The sequence below is a fragment of the Rhodnius prolixus genome, unplaced genomic scaffold (assembly GCF_049639745.1).
Source record: "Rhodnius prolixus isolate KJV_2025 unplaced genomic scaffold, Rpr scaffold_3, whole genome shotgun sequence".
Taxonomy (NCBI): Eukaryota; Metazoa; Arthropoda; class Insecta; order Hemiptera; family Reduviidae; genus Rhodnius; species Rhodnius prolixus.
In genome coordinates, this window is record NW_027411603.1 from 17,758,536 (window position 1) to 17,775,479 (window position 16,944).

Below are 16,944 nucleotides of genomic sequence, written 5' to 3' on the forward strand. Positions count from 1 at the left end.
CGCTGTATACAACATGAGGGTGGGAGAGTTTCAATAGAAGAAGCTCTCTGATTTTTTGAAAAGAGTGTTCCAGGTTTATAGAGGAATGAATTAATGCTAAAAAATGGAACACTGAGACTTTAAAATAGTGCCATTAGGCAAGATATGGGAGCTTAAGGATTTAAATTTTGAGTATTCGCTGTACACCAGCAAATCACAGAGAGCCGCATGCGGGTGCGGCATGTACAATTCGCCAGAGCTTCTAACAGCTCCGCTGTACATTGATAACCAGGGTTGACTGTAAAGAAAAAGAATGAACACTTACCGGAGGCCGGCAGTGCACTAAAAAGGCTGCAGACGCCATTGTTAACCACTTTAGGTTAATAATGTTCAGGTCTAGGTTTAGGTTCAGGTCTTTATTAAATAATTATTATGTTTTTCACTGGATTAAGATATTTTACTTATCTCATTAAACTGTCAAGTCATTCATTTGAAGATTCTTAAAGCAATACTGCGGTAGTATTTAGTTTATTGCAACATTTATCCATTTGTAGAAGGAATATGTTATCAGCTGATAACGCAACGTGTATCTAGTTTAATTTGTATAAGCTCTTGAAATATCTGAATAGAGGTGGGCAGTAAATTCAACATACCACAAAATGTGAGTTTGATTTTGTTTCTGTAGTAAACTACATGGATATTACTGTTTAAATGGTCGTGTTACTTCTATCCCAAATAATCTTTTTTGGAATGCTCAGTGAAAAACTAAAATTTAATCTAGCAATCGCTAGTTTTTTTTTTCTTTTAATAACTAAATGACCTTCTAGATTGTTCAATTAGATAAATCAACAAGACGACTATTAAAAGTTTATCTAGGAAGGATGTGACGTCAGTTGATTATCGAGATTGTGTATATTAATTATAATACTCATTTACAGAGATCAGTAGCTCCTATATCTACTCATTTAAAATAAATGTTAATTTCTTTCCTGAATCTCAGGTTTTTGATGTACTTTTTAAAGGAATAGTGAGAGGTTTTTGCTTCAGCTGCTTCATATTTAAAGCCATTTTGAACATTGTTACTACTATTTTTATTCGTGGATATCCTAGTTCCCTGATTGGACTAAATTGCTTAATTAAAGCGAAGTGTAGAATAAAACGATATACTCGTACATGATCACCTCATTATTCTTAATTCTGCGACTTTCTTGTAGGTTCATTAATCAAAGGAGACCAATATTGTCTACATAACATCTCTAAGTCATTCAAGGCAAAGTAAGGAAATGGAAGTAGATCGTTTGTTTTTTCTGTCGGTGCTTCTCTTGCTTTAAGATACCTACTAACTTAATATTCTCCTGAATTGTGTTGGTACGCTTACCTTTATTTCATATATTCTCCGTAAAAGAGATATATTTAAACTGTATTTAGCCATACATACCTTATGATGATGTTAGTTTTTTGCGGACATTAAGGTGTAGAACGATATTTGGTGTCACAATTTCTTTTACAATTATTATTCTAGCAACTAACAAATTTTCTAAAACTATACTTGAACACATGACCGTCTAAACAGATTTAAGTTACAATCAGTGTTCAGATGTATGATTGGCTGCACAACAAGTAACGCACTCTTTCTTTTCCCAATCAAAGACTTGCCCTCTATTGGACAATTGTCAAACCGAAATTCTTAGTTTTACAAAAACTTCCTAAAATTTTTATGTAGTGAACTTTATTTATATTGTTTATTACTGAAGTCAGGTATCCTTTTCTTTTCTTTTTTTAAAGTAGAAATCCAAGTTTCAAATACTTAAATTATGTTAAATTGCGTTAGGAGTATTCAGACCAGATATTTTTTTTTTTTATAATTTATGTATTTCGGGTGGCATAATGAATTTATTTATGAATACAATATAGTAAGAATGATGTTGAACGGATGTAGCAGTTTGGAATACATAAATAGGTCAGTCAGGTACGTGTCAGGCACTGTGCGAGTTGTTATTGAGAAGTATGTATTCACGTTATGAGTTTACTGGGAGAGATTCTAGACATCAGTCCATGGCATGCATAATTCAACCAGCCAGAATCCTTTTGAGAGTTTCTCCACTAGTAGTAGTCGTCAAGTGCTGCAGGATTAACTGCTAGTTGGTTGTTTTAAGGCGAGAGAGGAGGAGTTTCACTCAGTGGCAGGAAGTCTTTGTCAGTGTTACTTCCAAATGAAACCCAATTCATATTGCCACTAATTACGAAATTTGTAGTTATATTTCATGCAACAGGGAAACATTTTTAATACTTGTCGCAGGTTTTTAGTAATGAATTTTTCTAAATCACTTGTTATTGTCCCAAATTAGGTAGACTATGAAATATAAGTTTTGAGTTTTGCGCTGAGTAAAGAAATATTGTTTCATTTAAAAAGAAAGAAAACATTTTATGCGAATTTTCACACGATTTTCTCTGATTTTAAAATTCCCAAGGTCTAATTCAAAAAATTTCCTTCCAACTTCCACTTTTTAGAACATTTGTAGTTCTTACTGACAAAATACAATTTGTATATGCATTTAAATGACTCCTTACCGGCCTAGGAAAAGTTACACATAATATAAGAAGCATTTACCTCGAAAAATGACAAAAATGAAATTTTATTTGAGTTTACTATAGAAAATTCATAATCATACCACTTTTACTTGAAGTCTTCTCAATATATTTGGAGGGGAGGAAGTTGCTTTGGAAGACACCTTGGGCAATTTACTGTTCCGAAACTATATAATAAGAAGTAACGGTAAAAGCATTGCTGCTATTCCAATCTGTGGCTGACACAATAGAAAATAAAACAGAATTTTGAGTTGTTTTTTATCTAGAAAAAGAAGCCATGCCTTTTCTCTAAACTCTAGTCAATCATTAAACAATTACACAAACAGTATTTTTAAAGAAAACAAATTAGATTTCAGAACTTATAGAGAATATGAGGGTCCGGCTTTAAATTGGAAGGAAAGAAGGCAGAGACGCATCCTTGATCTACGTACCAATTCATATTAACCTGATTTACGGGAATATACCAGTATTTTTTCTTCACCTTTTTAGTCGTAGATGTCTGGTATTTATCGACCCAACAGTAAGGTAAACTGTAGGATACTGTGCAGGGTAAAATCATCTACTCTAGGTATTTTTTGCATTGTGCAAGTATGTCTTATTGTTTGTAGCAACTTCCTGAGATAGGTGAACTTCTAAAACTGTTCAATGACTTTCTTTTGAAATAGACGCTTGCGAGGAAATCACATAAGGATTAGCTATATTTGAAATTTGAAGAGTAATGGTGACAGACTGGCTGTACTTCCGTCTACCGTTAACAACTCTTGTTTAGAGAATTTTTAAAACGCTGTTTCAACTCTGTTTTGTAATTGTGTTTGTTTAAAATTTCCAGCATAGAAAAAATAGATACTTTCCAGGACTTAAATTGCGCGCTATGTTCTTACATTTTGTTGTAGGCCTGGCAGTGGTAACCCCAAGTTCATCCCTTTTCTTTTAATTCTGCCAAGCAGAAATTCTATTTTCCTTCTTCTCAAGAGCAACATCCCCCCAATAAGATGTGGCAACGTTGCTATGTTGCCAAGACTTACATGGGCTACTACCTCTCCCCCTTGCTTCATGTAACTTCATTCCTCTACTCAGTTTCAGCCCTAATAGTTATTGTTCATTATCTTCGGAAGGCTCTTTTATGTCTCCTAAACCTATTATTACTTCAACTAGTGCTGATGTCATCTTTTCATTTTTCACTGCTTAGCAACATACAGTTATTTTATCAAATACTCGTGTCAGAACTTCAGTTCCTATGGCAATCAATGAACACAATTATTACTTGTTTAAATAATGACATAATAAGGATCCACTTTAATTGTCTCAATCTTTATGTGTTTGCTCTCGAATTACGCTAGCAATTTTTTTAGACATATTAGGAAATTTAAGATGATTCAATTTTACTTTCTCATTTTGCTGTAAATCACTTATTATGATCGCTTTAAGTATTCCAGATTGATAAAAATTTGCCTGACACTAGATGTCAGGTCGCGAAGAGTATTCCCTCTACTTAATGCTACAATTAATTAATTTGGCCGTTTCTATCCATGAATAGATTCTATCACTAGTGTTCATCGAAGTATCCCCCTACGGCTGCTCTCTCACTTCTTCATCTGCCAAGTGTAGGGTGATGTATTTTTTCAATCCAAAGCTCAGTGGTGTTGCAATACAATTATGGATTTATACGAAATATCAGTTAATATAATTTAATCGAGCTTTTTGTAGTTATTGCTTTCCTCATAAAAGTAATGTTCTCTCCAAAATTATGTAATCGGTTAATAATTTGTTGACATTTTTGTTGTCTAATATTTGTGTTTAATCTTTATACGTGCATGATTAAACTTGAATGTGAATTCTCTCCCACCTATTATGTTCGATCAGAGTTAATGTTATTGTGCTCATGTTAATGGAAGGTCATAATAATAAAGAAATTTTGTTAGTTCATTGAACCATGAATTCCACTGAATTCAAGCATTTCAAACTCTGAAGCATTTGAGGATTCAGCAGCATGAATTATTGATAGATTTTTTTTTTCAAATTTTTATTAATTTCCTTTTTCCTATGCCTTGATAGTCCAATGGAGTTGCCACGTTTGACTCACTCCGATGTATGTCTTTAAGATATTCTGTTCATACAGTTTGTGTTTAAAACATTTTTATTGTATAGATTATAAAGGAGGATTTGCCCTATATTATAAAGAAAATTTGGGAATTTTATCTTTTATAGAAAAAGAGAAAAAAAATTGTCAAAGTTGGGTGTTTTTCAACGTTACGCTTTTTCGTGTAGTTTTTGATGATCAACCCTTATAACTGTCCTACCGGACAGTTTTAATAATAGAATATCGCTTTTATTTGTTGAAAAAATGAATAAATAAATAAAAATTCGCTGATTCGGACTGAAGGATCTCGAAACGAATATTTCCTCTGTAGAGAATCCTCTGCAATCATAGAAATATTCAATCTAGTTCACTGCATAAGCTTAGCTTATTTGCAATATTGTTTAGTGTCTTCTGTAATTTCTAGTAAACTTGTCTTTACTCTAAATGTCTTTTATTCACTGATTTTTGTAAAATACGCTTCCACATCTTTCTACTTTCCACATGAGTTACTAATTTTTACATCCATTGACCGAACTTCTTAAAACCATGATTCTGTTTCATGCACATGCTTAAATATTCCCTTCAACTTTAAGAGTTACAGTTCGAAAAGAAACTAGTACAAAGGAAATGGTAAAATAACATAAAACAAATTTTTTTGTTGGATTAGATTGTATATTGTGATAACACTGTACACAATATCGCAATTGAATTAGATGTGTTGAAAATATCATTAACTAAAATAACTTATAACTTCCCGTGTTTATTGCAGTGCTTAGTGAACTTTTTGAAAATAAAATAAATGAGGATGTCCTTATTTGATGAAACATTATTTCCGATTTAGTGTGTGTTTATTTATAAAAGTATATAGAATTTGTCACACATATTGTGAAGTGAAGAACTAGTTGAACTATAGCCACTTCACAAAGGAGAACAGGACGTACCAATCAGTTTCCATGAAATTGACCTCGCCTCTCTCCCTTTGTTATTATACTCTAGTATTGAAATATCCTGTTCAGTACCCATCCAAATGAAATCTGCTTCTTTACAGCAATTACCTCTTCAAAGTGTCATGTGACAGGTGCGGCGCTCGTTATTTCTATCCATTTATCATGAAATTTGAACTCTTTTAAGGAACAAAAGCGGTAGTTATATTAGGAGAAAATTCTTGAATTGTGAGGAAATTATTTTAATAAAAAATTTTTGTGTTTCTCTTGTTTAAATGTTTTGTATATCAAAAATCCTATTTAGGATCCTGCAAAGCTGAAAAATTATGTACTTGAGAGTTTACAGAAATGGCAGCAAAACTATTATTTTTTTTTTCTCCCCTCAGTAAAACGAAGTAAACTGATTGTGTCACTTCTTCCAAATTGAGTTTTACAGGAAGTAAGAATTTGAATCTTCTTGAATACGAAAAAACCAACGGTTTTTATCGCTTGTCTGAAAGAATTTGAACAGAATATGTTAAAATAGAAACTTTACAGGTAGCTTGAAACATTGTATTTAATTTGGACCACCAAACGTCTCTTACTGTAGCATGCACAGATATTTAACTTGTGTTTGAAGGACGATTGCTAAAGCACATGTTAAGATGTCAGAAATACCTGACAAGTAAATTTTGAAAGTTCCCTTAGTTATATTACGCTTAGACTTAATCGAATAGTACACCAAAGATTTGCTGACACCAAAGTTTTAATTTCCAAATATTCAAGAGGAATTTGACTCTTGCACATTTCTCTCTCTAGTTTAATAAATTTGTTTCCCTTTTTCTTTAGGTGTTTGTTGATATTTTAAAGATTATAACTTGTTTTAAAATTTACAAAGATTACTTCTACGGCTTCATTGTTCAGTTTCTATTTTTAGCTAATTAACGCTGCAAAGTGCTAAATCATTTTAAAAATCTTACTTTCATCCAAGAAATTCCCTTGAAACATTGCAACATTGAAAGTGCATCTCTAATAGTAGTATGTTAATTTAAAACCGATGATGTTAAGATGGAGTAGAATTGTTAGAACGATTTACAGCGAAGTGACACACATCTGTTAAACCTCACATCTGCGTACCGGCTGTGCTATAAAAATACTCTCTGTATTATTTGTTAATTGATATCTGTGTTATTTTCAACAGTTAATTCATAACTGCTAAGTCTTTGTACAAGTTCGCTGCCTCTTCGAGACGGATATTTAAGCAATTGGAAAGTGAATCAAAGTTCTGCCTTAACAGATCCTATCGAATCAAGAACTTGTCAGTGCCAAAAGGATAGTTGATTGGAATTCAGGAAATATATATTATAACATTTTAAAATGTAGAGGAAAATCATTAAATTATGTTTTGCTGAGGCAGTAATTGAGGAAGATGGCGGCCTCTGTTAGTAAATGCCTAACAATCCCTTTCATGAGATGAGCAACAGCCCTTTAAAACAAAAATACAATAGGTTACGGTTAGATATCGTACACTATACTAGTGTGAATATACCATTCGCATTTTCATTGCCTGCAACGTAGAAAAAATCCGCTCTGACGTAGTACATCTGTTTTCTGACCAATATTTTTTCATTTCTTTAGAAATTCTTTCTAATTTTCTTATTCTTTTTCTCTTATTCAACAAGAATTCTTCTACACAACACATTGCAGCACAACTATTAAACATGGTTAATTGTAACTTCTCTTAGCTATAAAAAGTATAAACATCAGAGGTTCAAACATTTTTTTTTATAACTTCCTAAACCAAGCGAAGGTGTTTTATTTTTATTTTTCTTCAATATGTAAATATTTTCTCTTTTTAATCTTGATAGTTGTAGATTGTACTTAAACGCCAAGCTTGAAACCTCAACTTTATTTATTTTTGTGCACATATGGATTAAAAATTAATTTTAATGAGGCGTTGAGGTATACTAATTGCGCATTGTACGAATGTAATGAGGGTTATATCTATCCTCTGTACGAGAGTTTATATTTAAGCACGAACATTAACTTACATTTTACTGAGAAGGCAAAAATCGTTACGAATTTATTTATTGCAGTTCATTTTTAACGTTAACAAAAATTATAATAACTACTGTTTTCTAAACCTTTCATGGATCCTTCAAGTTTTCCACGCATCTCGGAATTAATTTTAATTTGCCACAAATTCTACAGAGCAGTTCTACGGACCGCCAGCAATCACTTTGAGATACATCAAAATGATATTATGTAAAGTTTATAGAATATTCATCCTATTTTTTTATGATTTGTTACAGCACATGGTGCAGGCACCAGGTATGGGATCCCCATATCAGGCAGCAGCTGCCCAGTTTCAGCCTCAGAACGGCGAAGCTGCAGCAGCTGCTGCCGCCGCTGCAGCTGCAGCTGTGGCCGGAGTAGTTTCACCTCCTCAGAGTGCCCAACCTCAAACACAGCCGCAACAACCAAGCCAGCAAATCAAGGAGACACCTCCCCCCGCCACAGCAGCTGGCCAACCTGGCAAAGAACCTACCACTAATGGACCTCCATTTTCCCCTAATTCAACGCAACAGATTAATGGTATCGATCAACAACAACAAAATGCAACATCTAAGGTGAGTTATTTCCAATGCTATTGATAAACTGATCTTTACGCTTATATAAAGTTTACATACGCTTAACGTTTCTTGATTCTTTGGTAAAGTTTGCTGTAATGTTGAAGAAGATAGTTGTTAGTGTGGAAGTAGATTATTCTTATTATATTTTTTAGATCCTGTTCTACAGGATTCTTCAGATTTAGTGAAGAAATATCCTTAAAAATGTCACTTACGATAGGCTAATCTAAGATTAAGTGAGAATTAAGCGGCCCACACAATGTACAACTTCAGTCAGTTGAACGTTCTGAACGATATTGGCTGTTGTACAACGTTCAGAATGCAGTCCTTCGTCTTGCAATATAGAACTGATATCAAAGCAGTTGTAAACCAAACCAAACTTTGCGTAAATTGGAAGTTAGCGTTCTAGGCATTTCAAGCAATTTAATCCAAGAATATAATCAACTCAAGATGGGAGCGACTTGTTATTTCCAGCATGGCTTAACTATTAACCCACTCAAGATTGAAAGCAGTAGGAACTCGTGACTATCAGACTCCAGTTGGATCCTGTAGTGTGCTTGTGGTTTAGGGGGTCATCTACTTGTTCGTGATCATTCCAATATTTCTTCTGAAGAGTGTTTGTGAGAAATAGGAGGTAACATCTATACTTCTTCTGACGCATTATTTATGCAGTGAGTAGATTAGGTTCAATAAGGTTAGTTTTCCTTAAGGTACGATTGATTAGGAGAACTGAGAATCTTAGGTGCCCCAAGTTAGTCAAGATTTCGATCCTGGTCTCGGTTGGTTTTATATTTTTATATTATTTGCTTTAAAGTAGCTATAAGGCCCAGAGCGGCCTTGGGTCACTCCTCAGATGAATAATTATTATTTCTATGCAGCTTTCTGGAAAATCAATAAGTTAGCTTAACTTATAATACTGTTACAAGATAATGGATCAACAAACAGAAGTGAGAGCTTCATTTATATAAGTAAATCCACTCTGATCCAAAATTTAATTTTCATTTTATCTATTTATGGTGAAGTGTGTTTAAACGTTGTTAAAATGGTGAGACACAATGTAATAATTCTGGTAAATGTGCTGTATTGCATATTTTTAATTTTTTGATATTTTGAAATAATTTCTGTAGCAGTTCCTTATAAGGTATTTACGCCTTGACGCAAATGAAAAATTACTTCAAGAATAAATGCTATTTTCTTAATTTAATTTGTACTGATATTTTGTGCTAGACGGAAGGAGGTGGTCCAACAACTGGAGGAAGTGGAGAAACAGAAGGTACAAATTCTGCAACTGGAGGTAGTGTTAAGACTAGTGGTTCTGGTACAGGAGTGACCACAACCCCTGCAGGTAGCACAACAGCTCTTGTTGGCCCTATAGAGCAGAAATCTTCTGTTGGACCGGGTACCCAGAAGAGGCTGCATGTTTCAAACATTCCCTTCAGATTCAGGGAACCAGATCTCAGAGCTATGTTTGGTGTAAGTGCATAATTTTTTATTTGAAAATAAGTTCAACACGTAAATCAGTTGATGTTATGTCTTTTAAATCAGTTTTCTTACCGTTTTTGCTTAAATTTTTCCTCTTTTTTTTTTATCTTAAAGTTTCCCACTGAAGCCATTTTGTTTATATATATATATATTTCTTTGTATTGTGGCATAATCTCAAATATGGCTGTGCAAATTTAATTTTCTAATATTTTTTATTTATTTATTTATGAAAATGTGGTTTCAGCAATTTGGCGTTATTATGGATGTTGAAATCATTTTCAATGAAAGAGGATCTAAGGTAAAAACAATTCTTTGTTTATATTCGTTATTTACTAATGCTTTACAGGGAGGGGAAGGGTCAATATATAAGCTTTCATACTAAACTAGAGATATTATGTTAAATGATGTTGCAGTAATCTATGCTGACTAGTTATAAGTGTTTATATAATAAGTTGAAGCTCCCATTTAAGTATGCCATACAATAGAAGTGTATTATTATCACTTGCTTTACTTTTAGGAAAATGAAATTTCCTTAATAAAATTGAAAAACTTTGATGTAAAATGTAAGGAAAGTGATAAAATGTATAGATTTTATTTAGCAATGTGGCATTGTTTATTTAGTGTTAAGATATTTCCCTAATGTTTATGACAGACCACTCTATAATATTTTGTTAGTACAATCTTCCAATAGAATGCCAATTATTCCTACCATAAATATATATATATAAATTCTATCTACATACCAGAAGCCAATCGGTATTCTCGATAGTTTAACAATATATGTCTATATTTTATTTAAATAACTACGTATACTTATTATAGTGTAAAACATAATAATATGAATTAACTGAACTTGTAATAAAACAAAAAATGTGATCATCTTATGCATTTTTCTTATTTTTTGATTTTGTTTTGTTTCAATTAGTCTGCTTATAAATAATGCCATGTTGTGGTTAGATTTTTTTTTTTTTTTTTTTTTTTGTTAATTCTTTTAAGGGTTTTTGTTTTTTCTCTCCATCAGCATTCACTTCCGACATAATTTTTATTTCTAGAAACTGATCGTTGCTGAATTGAGTTGAGAAATTGCTGCGAGGGTTAGTGAGTGAATTGTCGGATCAGTCCCCCAAACAGGAAAGAGTGTACGAAAACGTTTCACACAATTCATGTCCAATTCTGTTTGTGCATTTGATACATTTGTCTGTGGCACCATGGTGACAAAATCAGATTCTTTTAGCCGCTATTGTTGGTTGCATACTGTACAAAAATATATACAACACCAAAGGCAATATTTTTTTTATATTTTATTTTCGCATATACAATCATCTAATATTTACAGCTAAATGCATCAGTGTCCTTAATAATTATTATGATGTAAATATTTATAGTAACTAAAACATAAAAAGTGCCTGTTTAATTGAGTAGGTGATTGATTAATGCTCAGTCAGTTAAAACATACATATTAAAGTCACTTATGTGTGGAGCATGTTTTTTATATACTTTTATTGGGCTATTCTTTAGCCATTCATATATCTACCAACACTTATAATGTTTTACTGATTCAATCATTATTTAGTGTTTGGTTGATTTTTTGGCTAATTTTAAGCTGTAGAATTTCCATTCACCAATACTCTGTGTCGGGTTCATTTTTTTTCTAAATAACATTAAAACTTGATGCGAATGAAGATCTGTTACTCAGCTTCTTTAATGCACCTTATGGCTGTTTTTATATTTGGTGATTGTTGTGAGTGAAACGTACCTAGATAATGAAAATATATATTTCTCACTTGCCGGGTTATGTTTATTTATTTTAAAACGCATGGTATAATTTGTTTAGAGACCTTCTCCGCTCAGATTCAAGTTGCATAGAATTTCTTCGGTTTCTAAATTATTATGGGCAGTGATTGCATGCAATTTATTACTTTGCAGTTCATCTTTTGATTAAAATTAACAAAACAAAAAGAAATTCTGACAGTTATATATTTTCCACACAGATAAATGTTTTCCTTAAAAATTTTAAATTGGTAGTAGAGTATGCATTTAGGTGGGTTATCAGAAGTATAGTGACCATATGTTGTTGACACCTCAATAATTTTGTGACTTGCCTAGTCACAGCCGTCAGCATGCCAGCGACTACATTTTATATAAACTCTTTTCTCTTTCTTCTCTCAGATTTCAGATTCGTGTTTATACTTAATATCATCTATTTTGTTGTTTGTTTTATTTATTTCCTGTGGTAATATATGCAAGAGTCTTAAAGTCAGACAAGCTCCAGTTTTACCTTGTTTTTATTTTTATGTTTTACTGCAGTTTTCTAAGAGGAAGTATTTTTGAGTAGACAATGTTATACACTTTGGCCAGATGATGGTTCTTACATTTTAACACTGTAGTTGGTTTTAATGCTGTGCTTACATGTTGCTTTTCAGTTCTTCCATTCTTTGAGTATAATTATTCCTTTTATTATTTATAAGTGTTCACATTCGTAACGTTATAGCACAAGCAGACCGCATGTTGTCATACCGTAAGTGATTGAATGATTTCGTAAGTGTATTACGTGTTTTTTAAAACAAAAAATATATATCTACATAATTATTTATTGAGTAAAAATATCTTATAAATGTTCATTATTTGCATGTTTTTTCAGACAAATACATTATTTTTAGCAATTATAATAAGAAAGCGGTTGCTTTAAAGTAGTTAAAGTGCAATTAAATTTCATTACTAATACCCGAATTTTTAAATACCCGATTATATTTTATTACATCATGAAATGAAATAATTTTTTATTTAAAATTTTAATTACGGTTAACGTTTATTAAAGAGTTCTATTTTGCAATAAATGTCAATACTAATTTTTACATACAATTTGGAGGTGTTTCAAATGCTCTTTTTACAATTTTTCCCTCAGTCCTTTTAATAAATAAGAAAAATAGTAAACGCAAATAATTAAATAATATCAACCTTAGATGTTAACGCGCCTTAAATAATTAAAAAAAAAAAATAAATAATAATAATATAAAATTGTTTATTCAGTTAAGTTTTTCTGAATAGTCTTCACTTTCAGTTTAAGAAAGAGGGGATTAATTTTTTTTTTTTGGATATATCAAAGAAATAAATAAATAGCAAGTATTACCAAGAAAACGGTGATTAAGAAGTACGTTGCATCTAGATCGGGTTTCTTTCAACGTTTTTATTTTTATGTATAGCTAATACAGTATTGAACTTGTGCTGCAACATAGTTTTTGTTCATTAGAAAGAAGTCATTAGCATACATCATATATTAAACCTTATTCTGAAGCATTTAGTTACTTCAGTAAGTTCTCAGGAAGGAATCTGTGATAGAAATTTTAAAGTACGTAATAACATAACATTTTACTTCGTTTTTGTTTTTTTTCCAAGTAGGGCAACAAATGCTATTCTGTAGGTTTTGGTTTTGTTTGTATTGTCTGTATGTTCCAATTCATTGATTGAGGAAAATCACAATTTCAGCTTTCTGTGTCAATAAATAGACCAAATTGAGGCACAAATTCTTCGACTGCGACGACCATTTATTAAAAAGATATAACTCACTATTACATTTATAGTAATATATTACATTTATAGTAATATATTACATTTATAGAATATATTACATTTATAGTAATATATTACATTTATAGAATATATTACATTTATAGTAATATATTACATTTAAAATGTTATAGTACTGAATTTTTAATTCAGTTATTTCTTCTTCGGTATTTGGAAGAGCGTTTGAAACATCCTGATTTAAACGATTTTTCATTAGAGTATTTATTTGTTAGTTTTTTTCTATGTGTTCTACTATTTATCTATTCAAAGATTTTTCAGATAGAAGCACTTTAATAATCTAATACAAATCCTCACCTGCGACCTACCTCTCTTCGAGGGCTTCACAAAGAATATACAGTATTTTTTCTTCTTACTTCTGGCATCAAAATTGTAACTTCATTTTGAACAATTCAATTCTTTCAAATTACTTAATTAATGCATCAGTTCCTTGCAGAACTGATGATATATATAATTTTATTTTATTTATTTATTTATTTACTTTTTTGAAAAAAGAGATTTTTGGCCTTGAACTGTTGGTTTTCTATGAAGTGAAAAACATTTCCAGTTCATTCCTTAACTTGAAAATCCTTCTCAAAACTGTATTTTTTGAAAGCATCGTGTTCTCTGTATATAACAAGAGTGAACCATACTTGGATTCTAATTGCCAAGCCCAGCTCTTAAATTATGAGCGTGTTGCGTGCCTTGCACTATATAAAAGTTACTCGCATCAAAATGTTATTTAATTCCTCATTTAAAGATGAGGGTAACGTTTTTGTAGAATACAACTTATCGACCATTGATTTATTTTTATTGTAAAAATTAGTGAAAAATTAAGATATTAATAAAGATAGCTTGGCGAACGATCATAACACTTCTTCAACCTCTTAGTTGGGAACCACTTCAGTAAATAATAAGATAATATTTCCCATATATTCTCAAATTTGTAATAGGTTTTTATTTGGTTTATACAAACAATGGTAAAATAAACATGTTTTATTGTGATCTAAAAATAAGATTTTCCTCAGCTAGAAAACATTTCAATTACCAAATCTTTCTTTTAAGAAGCTGAATGTCTATTTTAAATAAGTTAAATTGTTATTAATACAAACAGTAATAGTTAGTTGGTTGAGGCAAAAAAAAAAAAAACCTAAATGTTAAACTCGAAACGTCGAATATTTTAGAAAATGTATTTTTTTTTAACAGTCAAATATGTTTTTTGTTTTTTAAACGTCCGCCAAACATCCAATTTATCATTCAATTCCCATTGTTGTAGAAAAAAAAAGGAAACAGTTGTTTTTCAGTTATTGTCTGTTGCTAGTTTTAGTTACTCCCTACAGTTTATTCAAAAATTATTTTTTAAGAAAAATAAACCTGAGAAAAATTTTTAGAAAGAAGAAAATCATTTTAAAAGCACTCGTCTCTAATTGTACAGCTAGCTTACCTTTCCTACACAATAAATTAGAATTTAGTCATATCATCGAATAAAAGTTCTATTACTAAAATTAACTTTATTTCATGGTTTTTCCTTACTTGTTTTCTCGTTGTTTTTCTTTTCAGTGGTCTTCTATTGTTAAAGTGTTTCATTGTGAAAAATCATTATTATTATTCCTGTAATTATTAACTGACTAAAAAGTGATGAAGTGGATCTGATAGTCGAGAATTGTCTCTAGAAGCAAACTATTCAAAATGCCTTAATTTATAGATATTTTATTTAAAGATGCACTAAATATTCAGTAATGTTCTGATTTCTCAATAAAATGGAGTTGTTATCGAAAGTATTTTAAAACTTGAACTTGTGCTAATTTATATTTTTATCTGTTATAAAGGAAGAATACGAACGAAAAATATTTTTGCTTTGTACATTTAACACAGCAATTTCTTCTTAAGATAACCTATTTCTAAAAAGAAAAAATTGAACTTCATCATTCGCAATATTACTTTTACATCTATTTAATTTATTTTTTATTTTTTTAATTTGATTAATTTTTACTTTCTGTTGTCTGTTCATAAACTAATAGAAAATTGAAATACTTAGAATAGACATTGAAGTAATACTGTATTTTCATGCGTTTTAAGGATAAAGTTATTTTTACAAAGAAGACTGTATTAGCCTGCCTTCTGTCTTCCATAGAATTTTCTTTGTGATAAATTTGTTCTACAGCAAATTTTGTCGCTTCTCAAGAAGTTACGAAGTGTTCAAGCACATCTTTTTGATCCTCACCTCTCATTACTTAACACTTCGAAAGAGTTTTTCAGCCCAGATTGTATGAGGAAAATTGCTAGAATCTGTCGGGAACTAAGAGCTTCCAACTCTATTGAATATTATAATAATTATATTGCAGGAGTTATAATGTGGCGATACTCCGCTAATTTTCTCATAATAGCAACGGCACGGTTAAAACCATTCTTGCCTCGCAACCTAATGTACAACTTATTTTTGACAATTTAAAAGTTTTAAAGCATACCGCTTTAACTACAGCTGCTACTTTCCACAGGGTTCATCAGTTCTGACTTCCTTGATTTTATGGTTTTGCCCATGCGTCGTCTTGGTGCCTGTGGTCTGGCCTCTAAAGCAAATGACTTCGCGGTAACGTAATGAGAGCTTTAGTATCAAGTAGTTAGTTCTAGGACCTGCTCCTCTAACAAATTTCTGCTCTTCCATCCATTTTTGGTATCATTGGAGCCATTGGCAAATCATTTTCTGATCCAAATCAAGCTTATTAAATGTTTTTACTTTTTCAAGTCCTAAATGTAAGTACATTGCAAGGTTTGTTTAAGTATGTGAGATGTTTTTAAAATTAAGTAAGTCGTACGGTGGTAGCTTGCTGAAATTATTAGTGGGATCCTTATTTTTAGTCAGGCTCGGAAATGTTTCTGAGTTTAAAGAAAATCCCCACCACCGATGTGCTAATTGTTTAGAATGGTTTTTTCACTTATTGCGATTTTCTATGCCATATATACGTTAATTACCATTCTATAACTTGCCAATTTTCTTGGAAAAACTTTTTAATAGCAGTTCTGGGGACAGTCTTATTTTTAAACTTTTATTTCTGTGCACGGATGAACAAACTCGTTAATGTTGGTTAGAATTAAATTTGATTTAAATTGAGGGTTAGAAGAGAATGTATGAGTCAGAATGCTTGAGAAGTGTTGTGAGAGAAAGTCATGGAGTTTTCCTACCACATTTTTTTAATTTTAAAATTTAGGTTTCACATAGATAGATTGACTTATTTTTTTAATTTTTTTTTTTTACAAATTTTACTTAGGCTATTGAACTGAGCTTGTCTGTCTTTTAGTAAGTACAAAATTGTACATAATAGTAAAAGGCAGTGAAGCCTTGTTGCTTTGGTTATTTCACAGCTTAGCTTAGAGGTGAGACTGATTGTGTGTTTTAAAAGAGAGACACAGATTGTAGTGCTCGAAGCGTTACTCATTTAAGCTTCAATTAATTGGATTTCCTTAACTGAACTTAAGTTAGTTGCCTGTTTTGCGGCTGGCATGATAGGGCGATTTTTGGTGGTGGCCAATATGTTTCCTAACCCGGCCAAGTTTGCCTGTGCAGTGATTTTTTTTTTTTAATTGTTACCATTCATCTTTCTTTGTGGTGATTTATTTTACACTGCATACAGATCTGGTTTATATGACTCACAAAAGAAAAAAGTTGATGTAAGCCCCTTTTGATGCCTTCTATTTA

At 31.4% G+C, this 16,944-nt stretch overlaps 1 protein-coding gene across 15 annotated transcripts in view; it reads left to right on the forward strand.

Annotated features, from left to right (window-relative positions):
* The window catches only part of LOC141452140 (RNA binding protein fox-1 homolog 2-like), a 69,940-nt gene that overhangs the window by 33,259 nt on the left and 19,737 nt on the right, over positions 1-16,944 (forward strand). For all 15 annotated transcript variants that reach the window (XM_074124023.1, XM_074124025.1, XM_074124017.1 and 12 more), the window contains exons 2-4: positions 7,884-8,201; positions 9,429-9,674; positions 9,928-9,981. In XM_074124023.1, the coding sequence (XP_073980124.1) occupies positions 7,884-8,201; positions 9,429-9,674; positions 9,928-9,981 (618 nt within the window). The remainder of the gene's footprint in view (positions 1-7,883; positions 8,202-9,428; positions 9,675-9,927; positions 9,982-16,944) is intronic.